Genomic DNA, 24,979 nt, shown 5'->3' with positions numbered 1-24,979 from the left:
AGGTCAATGCTGAGCACCAGACAGGCTAACAACAAGTACAACCTATTAACATCTTTGGTGTGATGTTGCCAGGAGACTGAACCACCAATTTCCCACTCTCTGGGTGGACAGTATCCTCCAGACCATAGATTTAGTATTATTCCATCACTAACTAAACAATAATGTCAATAAGTTAGTCTGATTTGATCTGAGGTAATAGACCTGTATTTCAGCAGTCAGAAATGACAGTACTGTAAATGCATTACAGCATCAAAATCTCAAGTGAAGCGATATATCACCTGAGAAGAAAGTCTTTTGCCTTGTTGGACATCAACTCTGGGATGTCAGGATGCATCTTATAGAAGCCCACTTTAAACATAGCAGCCTCAGGGGAGCCCAGCTGAAACATAACATCTCACACATGGAACACGGGTCACAGACACCGGCCTCTGACACATTGAGTGTAAACGCATTATTGGGCTCATACCTATGGAACATAGGGACATGGAGCTCAAAGATACATAACACAGGGACGGATATGGAGCTCAAATATATGGCACACAGGGTCATGGAGCTCAAATATATGGGACACAGGGACATGGAGCTCGAACATGTGGGACACAGGAACATGGAGCTCGAACATGTGGGACACAGGGACATGGAGCTCGAACATGTGGGACACAGGGACATGGAGCTCAAACATGGGACACAGGGACATGGAGCTCAAACATATGGCACACAGGGACATGGAGCTCAAACATGTAGCACACAGGGACATGGAGCTCAAACATATGGGACACAGGGACATGGAGCTCGAACATGTGGGACACAGGAACATGGAGCTTGAACATGTGGGACACAGGAACATGGAGCTCAAACATGGGACACAGGGACATGGAGCTCGAACATGTGGGACACAGGGACATGGAGCTCAAACATATGGGACACAGGAACATGGAGCTCAAACATGTGGGACACAGGGACATGGAGCTCAAACATATGGGACACAGGGACATGCAGCTGAACATGTGGGACACAGGGTCATGGAGCTCAAACATGTGGGACACAGGGACATGGAGCTCAAACATGTGGGACACAGGAACATGGAGCTCAAACATGTGGGACACAGGGACATGGAGCTTGAACATGTGGGACACAGGAACATGGAGCTCAAACATATGGGACACAGGGACATGGAGCTCAAACATGTGGGACACAGGAACATGGAGCTTGAACATGTGGGACACAGGAACATGGAGCTCAAACATGTGGGACACAGGAACATGGAGCTTGAACATGTGGGACACAGGGACATGGAGCTCAAACACACTGAAGACAGACACTGAAGACACATGGGGCAAAGAACACAACACAGACACAAGAAACACTGACAAATGGAACATAGACATCGACCTGAATTGTATTACACCAAAATGCCCTTGAAAAGCTCTCACCTCAACAAATGGAGGTTTCCCTGTGGCCATCTCTATGACTGTGCATCCCAGTGACCAGATATCAGCCTGCAAGTAGATCCATATTAAGAACTATACAGAAAACTAGATCACATAGCCTGTCATGTGAATCTTGGTAACATCCACATATACTCTCCCCACAAAGACAGTGATGTTTCAAAACAACAGATGATTACACAAAACAAAGAGGTACTGAGTCATGGCTGGATAACACAAGGGAAATATGTACTTAACTTCTCAATTAACTAGCAATTAGCAGTGTATTTTAAAGGTGCAAAGAACCATGAAAGATGTCAGGAGTGAGGTGTGATAAAATTAGAATCCCTGAGGGGCTATCTGGAACCAAGACGACCCAACCTTGGAAGAACTCCAGTGTTGGGGTGTGTGGGGTGTGGGGTGTGTGTGTGTGCATGCGTGTGTGTGCATGCGTGTGCGTGTGTGTGTGTGTATGCATATGTGTGTGTGTGTGTGTGTGTGTGTGTGTTTCATGATCAAATGCTCTTTTATGAGTATATATGAATGATAGAGTAACCCTGCATCATACATGTTAGATCCAAATTTTATCCAAAATGTCCAAAGACTACACTATCCTATCAGCATGTGGAGTTGAACATAGCATATCAACCTAGAGAGTCTGTAAAGGGAGCATACTCACAGGAGGACCGTAACCACGGGAACCCTTGTCTATCACTTCAGGAGCCATGTACTGGATAGTTCCTAGCAACATAAACATCTACATCAACACACCATCAAATATCAGGAAATAGTAACTGTCAATCTTATATGACATACAACAAAGCTGGAATGGGCTGAAAGGTGAAACTTAATGTTAGCTAACTAACCTGCAAAAGTGTCAGCACATGGGTTAATTCCAGACAGACGCTTAGATGTGCCAAAATCTGAGATCTTGAGCACACCACTGTAGGTGTTGACCAGCACGTTGTCGCCCTTGATATCTCGGTGTACAATCTTGTTGTCATGCTGACAAGAGAACACAGATGTTGGACACATGACTAAAAACATCAGCAACAAGCCAAAAATATGAACAAAGTTCAAGAATACCTGTGACCTCCCAACTTCAGCTGAACAACAATTAATACATTTGAATGGATGTTTTCAAATTTGGGGATCATCCTCCATATCTATTGGAGATGTACTGTGCAAAGTTTTGTTCTAAAAATTTTCATTTATCAAGAAGTAACATAAAATACATCTCTTGAACTCAGGGGAAAAGCCCACCGTCAAATTTGTTCAACCAATGAATTGACAATTATTAAACAGATTGTTTTCAGATTAAGGTATAGGCTTCTTTGATTACAGTCCGTTTGAGACAAAATGATACCAATGAATTGCAATCTAGCACAAAAAACAAATAGACATAAAAGAATCAAACCAACATGGACTGCAATAAAAACAACAGACCAACTCCAGAAAAAAATAGCATAAGTTGTGTCACAAAAATGAAAAAGTTGTTTAAGAAATTGTCATCATTTATTTGTGCGTTTTCCCAGTTTGTTACATGGGCGCATTGGCACGTAAAGGAACAGCGCAAAAAGCGAGATGCCCATGTGTTAACGGGTTCTCAACAAATTTTTGAGCTGGCGAGATGACATGTACCCCAGCTGCACAGGCAGTGCGCTGTATGTACTTAGTAATTGCATACCTGGGTCACCCCCCTGTCATTTTCATCCTTGAAGAAATCATAGACATTGTAAATTATAGACTTTCATTTTCTCTCACTTTGTCAATCAGCAGTAATCACATGTCTCTGACGTCACTAATGCACGTGCATCTCGCTTTTCATTTTGTCTCAAGTGGACTGTAGCAAAGATGCAGTGCAAAGTTTTATATAGATACTGTATTTTTCTCAATAATAATTAGTGTTCATGCTATTGGTCTTCCAGCAGATGGACGAATGGAATTCCATGGTATAACTACATACCTCTGACCTTTTTCTGTTTGGGGTGTAACAAATCAATGTAATCTTAATTAAATTCCAAATGTAACATAAATAATGATCTTATTTGATCCTAATATTAAAATTGAAAATGTTAACCATAAATTGTATATTTATGATACTCTCACATTCTGCACTTTCTCTTCTACTTTTGACAGTGGAGTGGAAATGACTGAAGATGCTGATATAGGTCATCATTAGAAGCTTCTGGGCAGCATGGAAGCTGTGAATATAAGCCAGTGAATATAAACCAGTGAATATAAGCCAGTGAATATAACCTAGCGGCTCTATTGTTAATTTGTCCCATTACGTATCTAAGTTCGAAGAGCCGACACATGAGCCTGGGGTACACTTGTTGTGGAGCATCGACCATCAGGGGCGGCGATCCAACCAGTGACAGTCGATAACCTTGCAGGACTGTGTTGGTGACAAATGGGTTGTCCAAACGTATTCGAGTCTTCTACATACAGGAGAGTGAGCTTCACCACGACTGTGGGCAGAAGGTCACAGTTGTGCGATTGTATCAAGCAGTCATTGCTTAGAATGATCAGTTGGTCTGGCTGAATCCCATACGTATTTTTACTGAGATGTAAATGGATATAGAAATATTGCTCTATCAAAACACAATTGTATTTTAGGCTTTGAGGCCAAACTACAGAATAAATTTATCTCTCAAATATTTCTATCTTTGAAAGAGATATGGCAACTGAAGAGTTCCATCTTGTAGTGTTCATCCTAAATAGAATAATTCAAAGAACCTCTTCGTCAAATGGCTGTCATCAAACCCAGCTTGCAGACACATGATCAGCTTGGGCAGGTTCCATGTCTTATGGGAGCTTCTAATGATGACCTACATCAGCAACTGGAGCAGACGTGCTTTTGGGTGTGCTAGTGTTTCCCCCAAGGATCCAAAAAGGGCAGGGCACCCTATTCCAAAAAGGTCATGCAATGACAGATTTCCAAGTATTATGCTAAGTTATTCATGGATATGATTCTTAAAGGCTCAAAGAGCACAGTTAGTTCACTGAACTTCAATATGAAATAGAAACTAATAATAACCAAGTGTTAACATCAATTATTATATTAAAACGAAGGGCAGGACACCCGAAATAAAAATTACAAGGCACCAAATAAAATGCCCAGGGGAAACACTATGTGCAGTTCAGAGTGACTGAAAACTTTTGTTCCAGTTCATTTCCACTCCACTCTCGAAAGTAGAAGAGAAAGTGCACTATGTGAGATATGATCAGTTTTAAAAGTATGAGGGTAATAGTATGCCATTTAAAATCTGTACTTTTCATATGACACCAGAAATGCTGACAGTGAACAGACCAGGTAGCGTAGTCCCTCCAGAATCTGCTTGGTGTAGAAGGCAATGGTTGTCTCATTTTCCTTCAAGGGCCCCCACTTTGAACGCAGCAACTGTGACAGGCTCCCTGTAATATTCCAAATCATAGAGAATAAAATGCACTTTGCACTTGATGGGTCTCAAACTAAGATTTCAATAGACATCGAACAGATTTACCTTCTTATGAAGCCACAGAAGTCATTAACTGGAGAGCAGAGAGGCGGGAGGACTGCCAATATCCAGGTAATAACAGTGTGTAGGGAGGAGGAAGTAACACCGACTTCCTGGATATGACAGTAATGTTGTGTAGGGAGGAGGAAGTAACACCGACTTCCTGGATATGACAGTAATGTTGTGTAGGGAGGAGGAAGTAACACCGACTTCCTGGATATGACAGTAATGTTGTGTAGGGAGGAGGAAGTAACACCGACTTCCTGGATATGACAGTAATGTTGTGTATGGAGGAAGAAGTAACACCGACTTCCTGGATATGACAGTAATGTTGTGTATGGAGGAAGAAGTAACACCTACTTCCTTGATGTGACAGTAATGTTGTGTACGGAGGAAGAAGTAACACCGACTTCCTTGATGTGACAGTAATGTTGTGTATGGAGGAAGAAGTAACACCGACTTCCTGGATGTGACAGTAATGTTGTGTATGGAGGAAGAAGTAATACCTACTTCCTGGATATGACAGTAATGTTGTGTATGGAGGAAGAAGTAATACCTACTTCCTTGATGTGACAGTAATGTTGTGTACGGAGGAAGAAGTAACACCGACTTCCTGGATATGACAGTAATGTTGTGTACGGAGGAAGAAGTAACACCGACTTCATGACTATGACAGTAATGTTGTGTACGGAGGAAGAAGTAACACCTACTTCCTGGATATGACAGTAATGTTGTGTACGGAGGAAGAAGTAACACCTACTTCCTTGATGTGACAGTAATGTTGTATACGGAGGAAGAAGTAACACCGACTTCCTGGATATGACAGTAATGTTGTGTACAGAGGAGGAAGTAACACCGACTTCCTGGATATGACAGTAATGTTGTGCACGGAGGAAGAAGTAACACCTACTTCCTAGATGTGACAGTAATGTTGTGTATGGAGGAAGAAGTAACACCGACTTCCTGGATATGACAGTAATGTTGTGTATGGAGGAAGAAGTAACACCGACTTCCTGACTATGACAGTATTGTTGTGTACGGAGGAAGAAGTAACACCGACTTCCTGGATATGACAGTAATGTTGTGTATGGAGGAAGAAGTAACACCGACTTCCTGACTATGACAGTAATGTTGTGTACGGAGGAAGAAGTAACACCGACTTCCTGGATGTGACAGTAATGTTGTGTATGGAGGAAGAAGTAACACCTACTTCCTGGATATGACAGTAATGTTGTGTACGGAGGAAGAAGTAACACCTACTTCCTGGATATGACAGTAATGTTGTGTACGGAGGAAGAAGTAATACCTACTTCCTGGATATGACAGTAATGTTGTGTATGGAGGAAGAAGTAATACCTACTTCCTGGATATGACAGTAATGTTGTGTACGGAGGAAGAAGTAACACCTATTTCATGACTATGACAGTAATGTTGCGTATGGAGGAAGAAGTAACACCTACTTCCTGGATGTGACAGTAATGTTGTGCAATATAGAACAAGTTTTATGGATAACAACTCCTTATTTCGTGAGTGCGACGTTTCGATACAGATTCTTGTACCGTTGTCAAGCAAGAGTGATACATGAAGTGTAGGAGCTGCATATATATACTGTATATAACAATGAAACAACATAATAGACAAAGGAAACAACATAATTGCCATGATTGGCTAAGCAGTAAGCTGAAGAAGCCAGTGAGTACACAAAGGATAGTGAATGGAAGCCAGAGATGTAGTTACAATGAGATGTTTAAACAATAGATGCGATGTTTATACAATAGATTGGGCTTGGTGGAGGAGTGGATCATAAGCTGATGGAATGAAGTATCCTTGGTCACGGTTGATGGTGGGCTTGTGGCGTTTGATGTGAATGGCTTCTGTGAGCTTGCGTTTAGTGAAGTCCGTTTGGTTGTTGGCGAGAATGGTGATGTCGGACCACTCTATTTGATGATTGGGGTTAGCTTTGATGTGGTCAGAGATAGCTGACTTGGTGTCGGAATTAGCAACAGAGGTGCGATGTTCTTTGACTCGGGTGTTGATGGGTCGGGATGTTTCACCTATGTAGCATTGTCCACAATCACAGTTTATTTTGAAAATAACACATTTCGGGTTGTTGTTGTTGACGGTGGGTTGTTTTCTTCCATCTATATTGTACGTCTCAACTTCTAAAATGCCACTCAAACAAGTAATGTTGTGTACGGAGGAAGAAGTAACACCGACTTCCTGGATATGACAGTAATGTTGTGTACGTAGGAAGAAGTAATACCTACTTCCTGGATATGACAGTAATGTTGTGTACGGAGGAAGAAGTAATACCTACTTCCTGGATATGACAGTAATGTTGTGTACGGAGGAAGAAGTAATACCTACTTCCTGGATATGACAGTAATGTTGTGTATGGAGGAAGAAGTAACACCGACTTCATGACTATGACAGTAATGTTGTGTATGGAGGAAGAAGTAACACCGACTTCCTGGATGTGACAGTAATGTTGTGTATGGAGGAAGAAGTAACACTGACTTCCTGGATATGACAGTAATGTTGTGTACGGAGGAAGAAGTAACACCGACTTCCTGGATGTGACAGTAATGTTGTGTATGGAGGAAGAAGTAACACTGACTTCCTGGATATGACAGTAATGTTGTGTAGGGAGGAAGAAGTAACACTAACTTCCAGGATGTGACAGTAATGTTGTGTAAGGAGGAAGAAGTAACACCGACTTCCAGGATGTGACAGTAATGTTGTGTATGGAGGAAGAAGTAATACCTACTTCCTTGATGTGACAGTAATGTTGTGTATGGAGGAAGAAGTAACACCTACTTCATGACTATGACAGTAATGTTGTGTACGGAGGAAGAAGTAATACCTACTTCCTTGATGTGACAGTAATGTTGTGTATGGAGGAAGAAGTAACACCTACTTCATGACTATGACAGTAATGTTGTGTACGGAGGAAGAAGTAACACCTACTTCCTGGATGTGACAGTAATGTTGTGTATGGAGGAAGAAGTAATACCTACTTCCTGGATGTGACAGTAATGTTGTGTATGGAGGAAGAAGTAACACCGACTTCCAGGATGTGACAGTAATGTTGTGTATGGAGGAGGAAGAAGTAACACCTACTTCCTAGATGTGACAGTAATGTTGTGTATGGAGGAAGAAGTAATACCTACTTCCTTGATGTGACAGTAATGTTGTGTATGGAGGAAGAAGTAACACCTACTTCCTGGATATGACAGTAATGTTGTGTACGGAGGAAGAAGTAACACCTACTTCATGACTATGACAGTAATGTTGTGTATGGAGGAAGAAGTAACACCGACTTCCTGGATATGACAGTAATGTTGTGTATGGAGGAAGAAGTAACACCTACTTCCTGGATGTGACAGTAATGTTGTGTATGGAGGAAGAAAGTAACACCAACTTCCTGGATATGACAGTAATGTTGTTGTGTACAGAGGAAGAAAATAACACCAACTTCCAGGATGTGACAGTAATGTTGTGTATGGAGGAAGAAGTAACAATGACTTCCTGGACTATGACAGTAATGTTGTGTATGGAGGAAGAAGTAACACCTACTTCCTGGATATGACAGTAATGTTGTGTATGGAGGAAGAAGTAACACCTACTTCCTGGATATGACAGTAATGTTGTGTATGGAGGAAGAAGTAATACCTACTTCATGACTATGACAGTAATGTTGTGTATGGAGGAAGAAGTAACACCTACTTCATGACTATGACAGTAATGTTGTGTATGGAGGAAGAAGTAACACCTACTTCCTGGATATGACAGTAATGTTGTGTATGGAGGAAGAAGTAACACCGACTTCCTGACTATGACAGTAATGTTGTGTACGGAGGAAGAAGTAACACCTACTTCCTGGATGTGACAGTAATGTTGTGTATGGAGGAAGAAGTAACACCTACTTCCTGGATGTGACAGTAATGTTGTGTATGGAGGAAGAAGTAACACCGACTTCCTGGATGTGACAGTAATAATGTATGGAGGAAGAAGTAACACCTACTTCCTGGATATGACAGTAATGTTGTGTACAGAGGAAGAAGTAACACGACTTTCTTGACTATGACAGTAATGTTGTGTATGGAGGAAGAAGTAACACCGACTTCCTGGATGTGACAGTAATGTTGTGTATGGAGGAAGAAGTAACACCGACTTCCTGGATGTGACAGTAATGTTGTGTATGGAGGAAGAAGTAATACCGACTTCCTGACTATGACAGTAATGTTGTGTATGGAGGAAGAAGTAACACCGACTTCCTGGATATGACAGTAATGTTGTGTATGGAGGAAGAAGTAACACCTACTTCCTGGATGTGACAGTAATGTTGTGTACGGAGGAAGAAGTAACACCGACTTCCTGGATATGACAGTAATGTTGTGTACGGAGGAAGAAGTAACACCTACTTCCTGGATATGACAGTAATGTTGTGTACGGAGGAAGAAGTAACACCGACTTCCTGGATATGACAGTAATGTTGTGTACGGAGGAAGAAGTAACACCTACTTCCTGGATATGACAGTAATGTTGTGTACAGAGGAAGAAGTAATACCGACTTCCTGACTATGACAGTAATGTTGTGTATGGAGGAAGAAGTAACACCGACTTCCTGGATGTGACAGTAATGTTGTGTATGGAGGAAGAAGTAACACCGACTTCCTGGATGTGACAGTAATGTTGTGTATGGAGGAAGAAGTAATACCTACTTCCTGGATGTGACAGTAATGTTGTGTATGGAGGAAGAAGTAACACCTACTTCCTGGATGTGACAGTAATGTTGTGTATGGAGGAAGAAGTAATACCGACTTCCTGGATGTGACAGTAATGTTGTGTATGGAGGAAGAAGTAATACCTACTTCCTGGATGTGACAGTAATGTTGTGTATGGAGGAAGAAGTAACACCTACTTCCTGGATGTGACAGTAATGTTGTGTACGGAGGAAGAAGTAACACCGACTTCCTGGATATGACAGTAATGTTGTGTACGGAGGAAGAAGTAACACCTACTTCCTGGATGTGACAGTAATGTTGTGTACGGAGGAAGAAGTAACACCGACTTCCTGGATATGACAGTAATGTTGTGTGCGGAGGAAGAAGTAACACCTACTTCCTGGTTATGACTAACGGAGCGTAAAAGATGAGGAAGTACCAACCTCCTGGAACCTGCTCCATGAAGATCTTGAAGAAGCCATCTTCACTGACTGAACCCAGATACTTGACAATGTTCTTGTGAGCCAGTCGGCTGTGCAGTCGTATCTCTTCATGGAGAGGCTGCACTTCTCTGTTAAGTCGTAGCATATACATGTAATTTGGACTTTCTTAAACACAAAAATGGATTTCTTGCCTTTAAAATGTTAATTAGATTTTAGATATATACAGAATACTTGCTCTTGGTGTTGACTGATAAGTTCTGTGTTACACAGAAGAAATAACATTCTACTGAAACACTTTGTTGTGGACATTACATGGACGTCGCAGAGGTACATCCAAAATAACCTGAGTCTTTAAAGCAACTTGTGCTGCTGTGACAAGTTGTGAATTAAACAAAGCTCTGCGGCCAATCTTAAGGAATGTGCAGTGTGATGATTTTTATATCTGCAGATTGTTGTGAGGATCACACAATCAGTGATGGCATCAGGTGCTCATGAAAAGGGCAAGCAGGTCCTGAACTACCTACCTAATGGCACGTCAAGTTCATAGTTACTCAGGCAAACTATGTCATGTGGATATAAGTTAGCTTATGACTCTTCCATAAGTGGCAGTAGAACTTCAGTACTCACTGTTTGTATTTCTCAGGTACTTCCTTTACAGCTATTTTGATCTGCGTCTTCTTGTCACGGGCGGCATACACAGATCCATATGTCCCACGACCAAGCATTACACGGTTACTCTTCTCATCCTTGTCGTACTCATACTGGAGAAAATCAACAAAATGTTACCCATCTAATCCCTGTCAAACACACGAGGTCACAGTTACCCTTCCCACCCTTGTCACACTGGAGAAACAAGACACACAGGGTCTCACAGCTACCCTTCCTACCCTTGTCACACTGGAGAAACAAGACACACAGGGTCACACAGCTACCCTTCCCACCCTTGTCAAACTGGAGAAACAAGACACACAGGGTCACACAGCTACCCTTCCCACCCTTGTCACACTGGAGAAACAAGACACACAGGGTCACACAGCTACCCTTCCCACCCTTGTCAAACTGGAGAAACAAGACACACAGGGTCTCACAGCTACCCTTCCCACCCTTGTCACACTGGAGAAACAAGACACACAGGGTCTCACAGCTACCCTTCCCACCCTTGTCACACTGGAGAAACAAGACACACAGGGTCACACAGCTACCCTTCCCACCCTTGTCACACTGGAGAAACAAGACACACAGGGTCTCACAGCTACCCTTCCCACCCTTGTCACACTGGAGAAACAAGACACACAGGGTCTCACAGCTACCCTTCCTACCCTTGTCACACTGGAGAAACAAGACACACAGGGGTCAAACAGCTACAAGACCCTTCCTTCCCACCCTTGTCACACTGGAGAAACAAACAAGACACAGGGTCTCACAGCTACCCTTCCCACCCTTGTCACACTGGAGAAACAAGACACACAGGGTCTCACAGCTACCCTTCCCACCCTTGTCACACTGGAGAACAAAACAAGGGACACACAGGGTCACACACAGCTACCCTTCCTACCCTTGTCACACTGGAGAAACAAGACACACAGGGTCTCACAGCTACCCTTCCCACCCTTGTCACACTGGAGAAACAAGACACACAGGGTCTCACAGCTACCCTTCCCACCCTTGTCACACTGGAGAAACAAGACACACAGGGTCTCACAGCTACCCTTCCCACCCTTGTCACACTGGAGAAACAAGACACACAGGGTCTCACAGCTACCCAGCTTCCCACCCTTGTCACACTGGAGAAACAAGACACACAGGGTCTCACAGCTACCTTGTATGACTGACTAAATAAACTTACATCAACAACCTCCTCAAACTCATCTGCATCTCTTGTGCAACATTCCGGGTTGACTGCCAAGTTACACATCACATCATAGAACCTGAAGCCAAATCATACATTCTCTGACAATGCTATATTTATTTTTTGCATATGTCTCCACCTCACATGTTTAAAACATTTAAAAATAATAACATGTACTTCCCATATCTCCACACTTTACCTCCTTGTCCAAACAATGCCACATTTCATGTTTTGATTAAAATATACATGATCAAATTAACTACAATTACCTATAACATGTTACATATCTCAAATATTTTGTTAACTATTATGCTGTAAAATTAATATTGAAAATATTGAGGACTGACAGAGGCCACTCACTGTTATTTAGTGTATTTATTAATCATTCTACAGGCATTTAAATACCTTCCACAGATCGGTCAATCAGAATATATCAAAGAAAATGCCAACATGTTACTGTCTAATGCACAATTAAACTTTGTACTTTCTTCACGCTGTCTTACCAGGTATATGTTAGTTTAAACAGCTGGGTGAACAGAGATCCCTCCTAGCATCCATAGCAATGTTACATGACAGTTTTATTCCTCAGCATTGATCCATTTTTTTAACATTAGTAGATGGCATAACATACATATATAATCACATAATCAATCTTCATATCTATTTCATAACCACATCGGCACAAAACTCACATTTGTTTTTACCGCATATCAGCAGCCATTATGACCCGGATGTTGAATATGTTACAGTTTCCATACAACTAATTCCATACCAACATGTGGATGTCTAGTGAACAATTAGGTATTTATCATAACATTTATAATTTATAACTTGAAAAAGTCTTTGATGGTCATTAACATCAAACATGTCTAAGTGGTGTGTCAGAAATGTTTGCAAGGTGTTCAACGATGTTTTGGCCTCAGATATCTTGAAGCATTGGAATCAGTCGTGTAGAGACGCTCAACCACTAAGCAGACTGCTTCAGGATGTAAGATATGGTTGATCATCCAATTTTCACATCAAACTTCTGCTCAGCAAAAGTGATGACTTGTTGTTGTGTTGTCTGGGGTTTGTCTTTCTTCAAAAGGAGATTTCTTTCTTGATCAATGGCGTAACTTCTGCTCGGGCTCGCTTAGCAGGTGGTGTACTCGTGACAGACATCTTGTGATGAAAACTAATCTCGGTTGTAAACATTTTATACAGTTCGCGGCCAGCTCACTCTACTGTTATTTCTTGATTAAATCGTCTCAATTAATTATCCTGTGTTCTTAATTAACAAGTGTGATGATCACCGACGTCGGTGTCAAGCAGCCAGTAAGGCACACACTAATTACCACTCACGTGTGATTGTTTGTATACGGTCGGATTATCCGACCGGCTGTGTTGATTGTCGGATTAACGAATGTTTTTAAAATGTATTTACAATAATCAGTTGCTAGATTGCTGTATCAGAGTCGGAATGCGAGAATGTCGAATTAACGAGAGAAATTATCACTGTTTTAAATGGTTCCATAATTTTTTGTCGGATTAACGTGATTGTCGGATTAATGAGTGTCGGATTAACGAGAGCTGACTGTATGTTTAACTTTCAGATATTTAAAAGCCTTTAATTAACCCTATTAATTTTTAAGGCTCCATAGATATTTGGCACAGTAAACAATATGCCAAGCTATCTCAACTTCCTGAACCCACTTGTGGTTTCTCTCCATACACATTTGTCAGCTGACACCATCCGCCTCTACCGCTGTCACAGCTTCAGAAACTTGGGTTTGCTTACAATTGTGAAAGGAATACTGGTCTACACTATCTTTCGCTCTCAAAATAGGTCCATATGTCTTAAGCACACAAGTAATCATTTTACCAAACACAAGGCATCTTAAAGCAAGGTAAAATTTTCAATTCCAGGCCACATGAAAAGCTACCCGGATATTTTACTGAGACAACTGACCTGGTTTTCTGTGCTTCGGATGAGAAATAGATGTGAAAGTCATCATCAGCATTTTCTTGCACATAGAGAAACAAAGCCCGACTGTCTCGCTTGTACAGGCTGAAACACAGGTCTCTCATTGAAACATTGTAACAAAACAAAACTCTCATTTCACTGAATATGTAATTGTCACAGCAATTTCTTTTTAATAACAGATTCAAATAATACATACAGTAAACTACCTGCAATTCCCAGCTTCCACTAATATGAACCTGAATTTAAGCCGCCCACAACCTTCATAAACAAAACCTAAACTCATAAAGATAGGCATGTCTGAAACATGGCTCACACATCAGCAACACTACAACAAAACCAACCAAGACAAGCAGGTACACAAACATAGCCTACCTTACTCTCTTGATGGTCTCCAGAGGGAAAGACCACTCACTGAGGCGGTGGTCATGCTTATTGGGGGTCACAAACCACAACAAAACACGCTGAAAATAGAGCTGTACGTTAGAAAGGAACTTTATGAAGAATCCAAACTGATCAGCAATGATGGTTTAGTGAAAGTTTGTTGTTTGGAAACAAACAGGAAAATATTGCTTCTTAGACAACAATTCTTGTAATAAAACAAGATGCAGTAACCTGATCAAGATTCAAACATCATTACCTTGTCGTCAGTCTCCGAGTCTACCTGAATGTAGCTTGGGATGAGCTCCTTGTTGGGCTCAAGGATGAGAACCTGCAACACAGGCATACACTGCACGAATACCATGTTACGTTTGTAGGAGGCCAATAGTCCAACAATATTGACTGATTTGCCAGTTCTGATTCACATAGCTAGTGCAAACAAATGGTGTACAAAGTAACAAACACTAAAATACCTACTTGATAATGATAAACTTGATAATGATAAATATTTAGATGTGCATGTGTTATGTATCATAACCATATTAATGAAGTCAGGTATTATCAGCCTAAGGTCCTCCACTGAGTATATTTGTCTGTAGGTCTGTCTGTCCTCAGTTACACCCTAATGACAACCAACAACACAGGTACACTGTACACGTGCCCTCACCCTCAGTTACACCCCAATGACAACCAACAACACAGGTATACTGTACATGTGCCCTCACCCCCAGTTATACTCTAATGACAACCGACAACACAGGTATACTGTACACGTGCCCTCACCCTCAGTTACACTCTAATGATAACCAACAACACAGGTATACTGTACACGTGCCCTCACCCTCAGTTACACTCTAATGATAACCAACAACACAGGTATACTGTACACGCGTCACCCCCCTCACCCTCAGTTACACCCTAATGATAACCAACAACACAGGTATACTGTACATGTGCCCTCACCCCCAGTTATACTCTAATGACAACCCAACACAGGTAACACAGCCCTCATAGTTATGTACCAACAACACAGGTGCCCTCACCCCCAGTTATACCCTAATGACAACCAACAACACAGGTACACTGGCCTGTCTCACCCAGTTCACCCTAATGACAACCAACAACACAGGTATACTGTACACGTGCCCTCACCCTCAGTTACACCTCTAATGACAACCAACAACACAGGTATACTGTACGCGTTGCCCTCACCCCAGTTACACTCTAATGACAACCAACAACACAGGTATACTGTACACCCGCGTGCCCTCACCCTCAGTTCACCCTAATGACAACCAACAACACAGGTATACTGTACACATGCCCTCACAGTTACACCCTAATGACAACCAACAACACAGGTATATTGTACACATGCCCTCACCCTCAGTTACACCCTAATGACAACCAACAACACAGGTATACTGCCCTCACCCTCAGCCCCTCACAACCCTCAGTTACACGTTGCCCTCACCCTAATGACAACCAACAACACAGGTATACTGTACACGCCCCTCACCCCCTACCCTCAGTTGCCCTAATGATGACAACCAACAACACAGGTATACTGTTACACCCTCAGTTACACCCTAATGACAACCAACAACACAGGTATACTGTACCTAATGCCTCACCCAGGTATATTCATGCCTTCACCCTCAGTTACACCCTAACAACCAACAACACAGGTATACTGTACACGTGCCCTCACCCTCAGTTACACCCTAATGACAACCAACAACACAGGTATACTGTACACATGCCTTCACCCTCAGTTACACCCTAATGACAACCAACAACACAGGTATACTGTACACGTGCCCTCACCCTCAGTTACACTCTAATGATAACCAACAACACAGGTATACTGTACACATGCCCTCACCCTCAGTTACACCCTAATGACAACCGACAACACAGGTATACTGTACACGTGCCTTCACCCTCAGTTATACCCTAATGACAACCAACAACACAGGTACACTGTACACATGCCTTCACCCCCAGTTACACCCTAATGACAACCAACAACACAGGTATACTGTACACGTGCCCTCACCCTCAGTTATACCCTAATGACAACCAACAACACAGGTATACTGTACACGTGCCCTCACCCTCAGTTACACCCTAATGACAACCAATAACACAGGTACACTGTACACATGCCCTCACCCCCAGTTATACCCTAATGACAACCAACAACACAGGTATATTGTACACGTGCCCTCACCCCCAGTTATACCCTAATGACAACCAACAACACAGGTATATTGTACGCATGCCCTCACCCTCAGTTATACTCTAATGACAACCAATAACACAGGTATATTGTACACGTGCCCTCACCCCCAGTTATACTCTAATGACAACCAACAACACAGGTATACTGTACACGTGCCCTCCCCTCAGTTACACCCTAATGACAACCAACAACACAGGTATATTGTACACGTGCCCTCACCCTCAGTTATACTCTTAAGAATCCAGCAGTATATTTATTGCAAGATCAACTTACAGGATATCTGGAGCCAGTCAGATTTTCTTTTGTTGTAGTTGCCTCCACGAAAAAATCCATCCAGAAAATAAATTTCTGTAACAGATTATACTGCATAATATACATTTAGTATAGGTGAATATTTATGTAGGAAGTAGTGTGCTTGCATCTGTATACAGGTGATATTAGGGGAAGTTATATCTAGGAGGTAGTGTATGCGCACTTGTATATAGGTAGAATTGGGGGGGGGGGGGAGAGAGAGAGAGAGTTTTATTTAGGAGGTAGTGTACCTGCTTCTCCTCCTCGCTGCCACCCTGTTTCTCTGTCCTTCTGAATCGATTGATCAATGAGATATTCCCAACTGTTGACTTTAGATACCTGGCAAGATAGACATACTATAAGTTGTAGCAGTACAACAAGGGGTATACTATAAGTTGTAGCAGTACAACAAGGGGTATACTATAAGTTGTAGCAGTACAACAAGGGGTATACTATAAGTTGTAGCAGTACAACAAGGGGTATACTATAAGTTATAGCAGTACCAACAAGGGGTATACTATAAGTTGTAGCAGTACCGGGTATACACATCGGGGTATACTATATAATCGTAGCAGTACCACACGGGGTATACTATACATCGTAGCAGTACCACCACGGGGTATACTATACATCGTGAGCAGTACCACACGGGGTATAGTACATCGAAAGCAGTACCACACGGGGTATACTATACATCGTAGCAGTACCACACGGGGTATACTATACAACATCGTAGCAGTACCACACGGGGTATACTATACACATCGTAGCAGTACCACACGGGGTATACTATACATCGTAGCAGCACACGGGGTATACTATACATCAGCCACGGGGTATACTATACATCGTACGGGGCAGTACCACACGGGGTATACTATACATCGTAGCAGTACCACACGGGGGTATACTATACATCGTAGCAGTACCACACGGGGGTATACTATACATCGTAGCAGTACTACACGGGGGTATACTATACATCGTAGCAGTACCACACGGGGTATACTATACATCGTAGCAGTACCACATGGGGTATACTATACATCGTAGCAGTACCATCGTATACTATACAAGCAGTACCACATCGGGGTATACTATACATCGTAGCAGTACAGTACCACATGGGGTATACTATACATAGCAGTACCACATGGGGTATACTATACATCGTGAGCAGTACCACATGGGGTATACTATACATCATAGCAGTACCACACGGGGTACCACATGGGGTATACTATACATCGTAGCGTACCACGGGGTATACTATACATCGTAGCAGTACCACATGGGGTATACTATACATCGTGAAAGCAGTACCACATGGGGGTATACTATACATCGTTAAAGCAGCATGGGGTATACACATACATCGAAAGCAGTACCACATGGGGTATACTATACATCGTGAAAGCAGTACCACATGGGGTATACTATACATCGTAGCAGTACCACATGGGGTATACTATACATCGTAGCAGTACCACATGGGGTATACTATACATACCACATGGGGGTATACTATACATCGTAGCAGTACCACATGGGGTATACTATACATCGTAGCAGTACCACATGGGGTATACTATACATCGTAGCAGTACCACATGGGGGTATACTATACATCGTAGCAGTACCACATGGGGGTATACTATACATCGTAGCAGTACCACATGGGGGTATACTATACATCGTAGCAGTACCACATGGGGTGGGGTATACTATACATACTATACATCGTAGCAGTACCAGCAGTACCACATGGGGGGTATACTATACTATACATCAGCAGTATACTATACATGGTAGCAGTACTATATCGTAGCAGTACCACATGGGGTATACTATACATCGTGAAAGCAGTACCACATGGGGTATACTATACATCGTGTAGCAGTACCACATGGGGTATACTATACAGCAGTACCACATGGGGTATACTATACATCGTAGCAGTACCACACGGGGGTATACTATACATCGTAGCAGTACCACACGGGGGTATACTATACATCGTAGCAGTACCACACGGGGGTATACTATACATCGTAGCAGTACCACATGGGGTATACTATACATCGTAGCAGTACCACATGGGGTATACTATACATCATGGGGTATACTATACATCAGTACCACATGGTATACTATACATCGGGGTATACTATACATCGTAGCAGTACCACACATGGGGTATACTATACATCGTAGCAGTATACATCGAAAGGGGGTATACTATACATCGTGAGCAGTACCACATGGGGTATACTATACATCGTAGCAGTACCACATGGGGTATACTATACATCGTAGCAGTACCACACGGGGGTATACTATACATCGTAGCAGTACCACACGGGGGTATACTATACATCGTAGCAGTACCACCACAGGGGTATACTATACATCGTGGGGTACCACATCGTAGGTACCACATGGGGTATACTATACATCGTAGCAGTACCACACGGGGGTATACTATACATCGTAGCAGTACCACACGGGGGTATACTATACATCGTAGCAGTACCACACGGGGGTATACTATACATCGTAGCAGTACTACTGGCGAAAAAAACGTTCAGACATGTAGTTTCTTAAAGTCGAGCAAATTCACAACCAAAGGTTTGAAGAACAAACAATCAAAACTGACATTTAAACATTTAGATACAGTACGTTTCAAAAGAAATGCAAGAAAGCATGAAAGAGTGTGGTTAAAGTTTAAAAGTGATGTTATTATATCTAATAAACCATCCAACCAAGTCAACACTAAATATTTGCCAAGTTTCAGCATGTTTAGTAGTGCTGGTTGTGATAAGATGACGACAATGAACAGACAAAAATACACCAGCATAAAGTCACATGGGTTAAAACATGGGCCTATTCCACAAAGCAAGCACAGTGCTAAGATGATCTTAACTTCGTTGTACAAATGGTTGTATTAATGGGCAATACTATGCCACAGAACTCTATCTGATGAAGAAGCTATCAAGGACAAACATTGAGGAAAGCTCAGGAGTGCTTCAAGACAATAGTATCCAAGTTTATCACAAGTGGAAGAAGCTGCAGGCTGTGGCTTGAATTATTTATTTATATATTTATTTATTTATTTATGAGTTTTATCTTTCCTCAACTGAAATGACACCTGCAGGAATGTATGTAGTACATGTAACTCTAGTCCTACCAGTCAGGGGGTTCCAGACGGAACATACACTCCGCAGCCTGCACTGCCTTCCCATAATCCTCAGCTAATACGCTGATTTCAAAGAAGGTTGCCACGTCCCAGTAGTCTGTGAGGGACTGCAGGCTCCCCTTCTTGCCAATCAGGTTGTTTAGAATAATACCTGCCAACATAAACGAGCATTTCTGTCAGGTGAGGTAAAGTAAACACTTATGGCACTTAAAGATGAGATTTCTGATTTATCAACCTAAAATGTTTATCACATACACTGATCATAGTCTGGGGAGGAACAGACAGACCAATATATGAGAGCTATCAGAGTTCCAGTCTTAGGTGCCAATGGTTAGTTGTCTTACTATCAACTTCATAACCTTTGAACACTTACATAGACGTTAACATCGAACAATGTAAACTTTGCAACTGAGATCAATTTCAAAACAATTTTCTAATGTTGTGTAGAAACTTCCTGTAAGCAACCCATAATTTTGTGCAGAACATGTCTATTTGAAGACGAAAGTTAATACAGTATTTAAAACTTTAAATCAGGACATTTTAAGAGATTACTACCTCTGTCACAGGTGAGGTGCAAACCCCACTTTCCATGGAAGCATCAAAACTATCTCTCACCAATTCTCTGCAATTCCTGACAGGAAGTGAAGTCCTTGCCTGAGATGACAAGCAGAGTGGCAAGGTTGATGCCAGCATACTCATTAGGTTGCACCTCGAAGCCCTTGCGATACCTGTACAAAACAGCTCTAAATATTGTCATCTAAATAGGTAGTACAGATGTCTATGTTCGCTTGATGTTATGTATTGGAGTTTACCATATACTACCATAGATAAGCTGAATTTTGAGGACCATTAAATAGCAGTCTGTAGAAGGGGGTCGGCTTATCTATGGGTTACAGTTTCGTCAATCATCTTTTCTGGGGGTAAGAAAATGACATCGTATTGCTTTGCGTAAACAAACAGAATAGAGAAGATGACTTTGTCAGTAAAGATGTCAAATTTGCAACTAAATATCACTAGACATGATTATTTACCTATTCAGTTCTAATATGTTTTTGCTAGCCATTATCTTATATGCAGGGATTAAGATTACCTTGTGTAATTGTCTCGTAAACAGCACTGGAAATAGCAATCAGCTGTGCAGTGCACACGCTCCCCTACTGGTGATTTTGTTAAAACGTATCCGTTAATATAACGAGATGAATTCTGATGCAGTGACCTTAAAAATATAGTATCTGAAACTCTTATTTCATAATGAGAAATATATTCTAGTATTGTGTCATATTAATTGCAGGTTGTGCTCTATAAATGTAAAATATTTATAATCATAACTAAGGTTATGCGACAGCTTTTGGTGTATTGCGGATAGTTTTTATGCATAGAACAATTTGATTTGTTGAGGTTGAGGCAATCTCACTATTTCCACTGCAAAAGCAGTCTTGTTGACATGTGATCATCCAGCTACACTAAATATGACTTTTGGCGAAACAAAATATGTATCTATCTTCTGTCAACTACACTTCATTTCAAGACGTGAGTAGACGCAATATGTTAGTGATTGCTGTGAATAATGCGGGTCAAATAATAAATATCGGAGGGACACATGATTTCACTGCAGTTAATATCAACATCTTTTTAACATTATGTGTAAAATTACCGTCTCGTTGTTGATACCAACAGTGACTGTTATGATATTAAAAATATAACAAACGCAAGTTCCCACATTATGGGTCAGTAAAATCTTTATTAAAGTACTATCCGAAATAGAAAAAAACTGTTTTTAGGCTGTTACTCTGTATCACTAAAATTTACACAATTGCAAATAGCATATGTCGAAATAACCCACATCGGCCTATCATCGACGTTCAGGGGGATGCGTAATAGGATATCCAGAAAAGCATGTTTACTCGTAAAATCGGCAAAACTTAGAAAAAATATGAATAGCTGCTGAAAACAATAGATCAGACTATAGATGGCAATTAGGTCGCTCAGCCATGTATGACAACGGACCGTCGACTCACATGGCATGAAATGCACATGCTGCCCACAGGCACAAGGGGTCATCTCAAAGATATTTTATGTTTTTTCATGTGTATTGAATATGTCTCTATTGATTATCTTATCTTGGCTAATATCTCAGTTCCCCAGCCCAACCCCAACCACCGTCTGTGACACCCGTCCTGGTTTTGCTTTTGAGACGACCCCTCCTACCTGTTTCTTTTTATAGTAATAGTAAGACAGTAGTATACACTATGGGGCTACGGGACCAGGTCCCTCCCCAAAATTGAGCCCTTGGGAAGTCCCTAATCCCATAGCCCCATAGTGTATACTACTATTGAGGTGCATGCAAAATTTGATGAAAATCAGTCAAATAGTTTCTGAAATATTACTTTTAAGTGAGCATGGGGTCAATTGGGAAAAAGGCTTGGGCCGCCTCGGGGGTGGTTGCTCCTCCGAGCACTGTGGGTGGATGAGTCACAGTGCGTGTGCGTGTGTCTCTCTCGGCTTGGTGTACGGGTGGCTGGTTGGCTACATTAAGCAGAAAAATATGCATGCAAGACCGATAAAAAATCATGACGAGAAACTATCATCACACGATTGGTGATGTGTAAGGGACTGTGTCGTGAGGTACGATCATCAACTCCTCTCGGACAAATGCTCTCGGCGGCTCGTCTTTCAAGTAGTACAAGTTCGGTTCGCCATCTTTGCTGTCGACCAGGTCGATGTTGTACGTTTTCATGGACCATATCGGATCGGTGGCGCGTTTTCTGCTGTCTCCCTCGTATTCGCCCGGCTGGTATAAGTACCTAACGCTGACACGGTTCGGTAATGTTTTCTCTGTTTTATCGCGACGTGCCGCCGCTGGTGACGAATCAACTGATTTCATTTTGATGGCTTCGACGGGTCTTTTGCCTAAGAGTCTGGTGATGTCGTTGTTGATGACATCCACCACTCTTGGCATTGACAACCCATTCCGTGTTTCTGTTTCCGGGATGGATTAAATCCTGCAGGTATTGGTGCGAGAACAGGCGTTCGGCTTGGCTTGGCTACGGTGAGCTCCCGCTATACCTCGTCTCTCTTGGACTTTGTGCTTGGCCTGCAGCTTTGACACGGCTCCCATGAACTCGCATCCGGGATCGATTTGCAATACAGTAGGCCATGTCAAGCGACTGGGTTTGTATATGTGTTCAAAGGCTTTGGCTATTTCGTTCGAAACTTTCGTTGTCAACGGTTCGGCTTCCTTGTAGCGACTGGCGACGTCGACGACGGTCAGGGAGTACTTGTAGGTTTTGCGTCATGAGGCAGAAACAGGAGGTCGGCTTGGTGAACGCGATTCGGCGTTGAAATGTCGAATTTTCTTCTCGGGATGTACTGAGGCTCCGGCAGGTAGACTTGCCAGATGGCTTGTTTTTTTAGCCAGGCTTTGGTTTTCTCTTCCGAGACTCGAACGGCTTTGGCGAGTTTCGGGATGGCGTCCCCGCCTTTCCAGTACCCTCGCGGGCTGTACGCATGTGTGCGTAAGCGTTCAATTCTTCGATACGTGCATGTGTGTGTGTGTGTGTGTCCGTACGCAGTGACTCCGTTGATGGAGATCCATTGTTTCGTGTCCATGGGAGACAGCGAGGTCTTGTTGATTCTCAGTCCGTATATCCTGTGTCAGTCGCTTCTCAGCATGTTCATTTGGTATTTGAACATTTATTCTTGAACAGGGCTTCCTTGAATTTGGTGTGCTTGATGTGTTTTTTTACCACGTGCTTTTTCACGCCTTTCACCTTTCGGATTTCTTGATGGAATACATCTTGGGTCTCAAGCCGACGTACTTGGCGACAGTTTGGAACCGCGCCCGAGAAAAACCAAGTCCTGGGTGGGTACCAGGTCGGATTTCTTGAGGTTTATGATCCACCCCAGTCTAAATAGAATGTCTATCACCATGTGGGTAGAATCTAGGCTCGCTGGCTGAGTTAGAGCGCTGAGCAACCAGTCGTCGAGGTAAGGGTAACAATGCTTTCCTTGCGACCTTGCGAGGGTAGCTGGCACTAACATGAGCTTGGTGAACAACCGGGGGGCAGTGGAGCACTGTGAATTGGTAACCCATCCCGTCGTTAGAGAACTGGAGGTACTGCTTGAACGATGGATGAATTGGCACATGTAGATACGCATCCTTTAGATCGATCGACGTAAGCCAATCGCCGGGCTGAACAGAGGAGATCATCCATTGAAGTGTCTCCATCTTGTAGGATGGAACCTCTACCATGCGATTCAACCCCTTGAGGTTGAGAATGGGACAGAACCCGCCATCCTTCTTCGGAACGAGGAAGTACGTGGAATAAAATCCCACCTGATCCTAGCCCGGTGGTATGCGCTCTATAGCGGACTTGTCCAGCAAAGCAGTATACCCGCCCTGACCGGACATGACGGCACCGGAGTGCGACATATGCCGGTGAATTCTGGCGAGCCTCGCTTCCACAGTGGTAGATGGCCGACACTGACGGTGGAAAGCACCCAAGTGTTGCTGGTAGCCTTTTCTCCCGCTCCGGCAGGAATAGAGAGAGGCAGTGAGGGCGTGAGTGGTCCCTTACAGACCAACTGACTGGGACGGACCCACGGCGACGCACAAGGAACAGCGAATCATCCCCAAGCTGGTACCTGGAGTTCAGGCAAATCGAATCGGAGGCGTGTCCCAGGAGGAGATCCATCACGTCCTGTACCAGGGAAGGCAAGATACGGAGCAGTGTCTGCGAGGGTTGCCTAGGGGCAAACGCCTTGGGCAGGCGGAACTCAGATGAGTCCGAGTGACAGGTGGGTACCGCGGCTTGGGGAATATACTCGGCAATACGCTGCCGCACCTCCCACAGAGCCGACGAGAAGCGGAAAGTGCCCTTCGGCTCCTCGACCTCCCCAACGTCCATAGACTCGGCACCCAGAGCCGAGTCAGAATCTGGGTCTCCTCGTGAAGAGGATC

At 42.8% G+C, this 24,979-nt stretch overlaps 1 protein-coding gene across 1 annotated transcript in view; it reads right to left on the bottom strand.

Moving 5' to 3' along the window:
* LOC124288843 (mitogen-activated protein kinase kinase kinase 15-like) overlaps positions 1-24,979 on the bottom strand; it is a 69,917-nt gene that overhangs the window by 21,004 nt on the left and 23,934 nt on the right. The window contains exons 10-24 of the mRNA XM_046725399.1: positions 20,635-20,747; positions 20,011-20,170; positions 17,075-17,162; positions 16,806-16,880; positions 14,547-14,618; positions 14,282-14,370; positions 13,895-13,993; positions 11,944-12,025; positions 10,725-10,858; positions 10,098-10,225; positions 4,741-4,844; positions 2,294-2,432; positions 2,107-2,168; positions 1,434-1,499; positions 279-379 (exon numbers count right to left, since the gene is read on the bottom strand). Coding sequence (XP_046581355.1) covers positions 279-379; positions 1,434-1,499; positions 2,107-2,168; positions 2,294-2,432; positions 4,741-4,844; positions 10,098-10,225; positions 10,725-10,858; positions 11,944-12,025; positions 13,895-13,993; positions 14,282-14,370; positions 14,547-14,618; positions 16,806-16,880; positions 17,075-17,162; positions 20,011-20,170; positions 20,635-20,747 — 1,512 coding nt within the window. The remainder of the gene's footprint in view (positions 1-278; positions 380-1,433; positions 1,500-2,106; positions 2,169-2,293; positions 2,433-4,740; positions 4,845-10,097; positions 10,226-10,724; positions 10,859-11,943; positions 12,026-13,894; positions 13,994-14,281; positions 14,371-14,546; positions 14,619-16,805; positions 16,881-17,074; positions 17,163-20,010; positions 20,171-20,634; positions 20,748-24,979) is intronic.

Source organism: Haliotis rubra, unplaced genomic scaffold (genome assembly GCF_003918875.1).
Source record: "Haliotis rubra isolate DU_JTF1 unplaced genomic scaffold, ASM391887v1 Scf427, whole genome shotgun sequence".
Taxonomy (NCBI): domain Eukaryota; kingdom Metazoa; phylum Mollusca; class Gastropoda; order Lepetellida; family Haliotidae; genus Haliotis; species Haliotis rubra.
The sequence above is the reverse complement of the archived record's forward strand: the minus strand, read 5'-3'. Positions and strand labels throughout refer to the sequence as shown.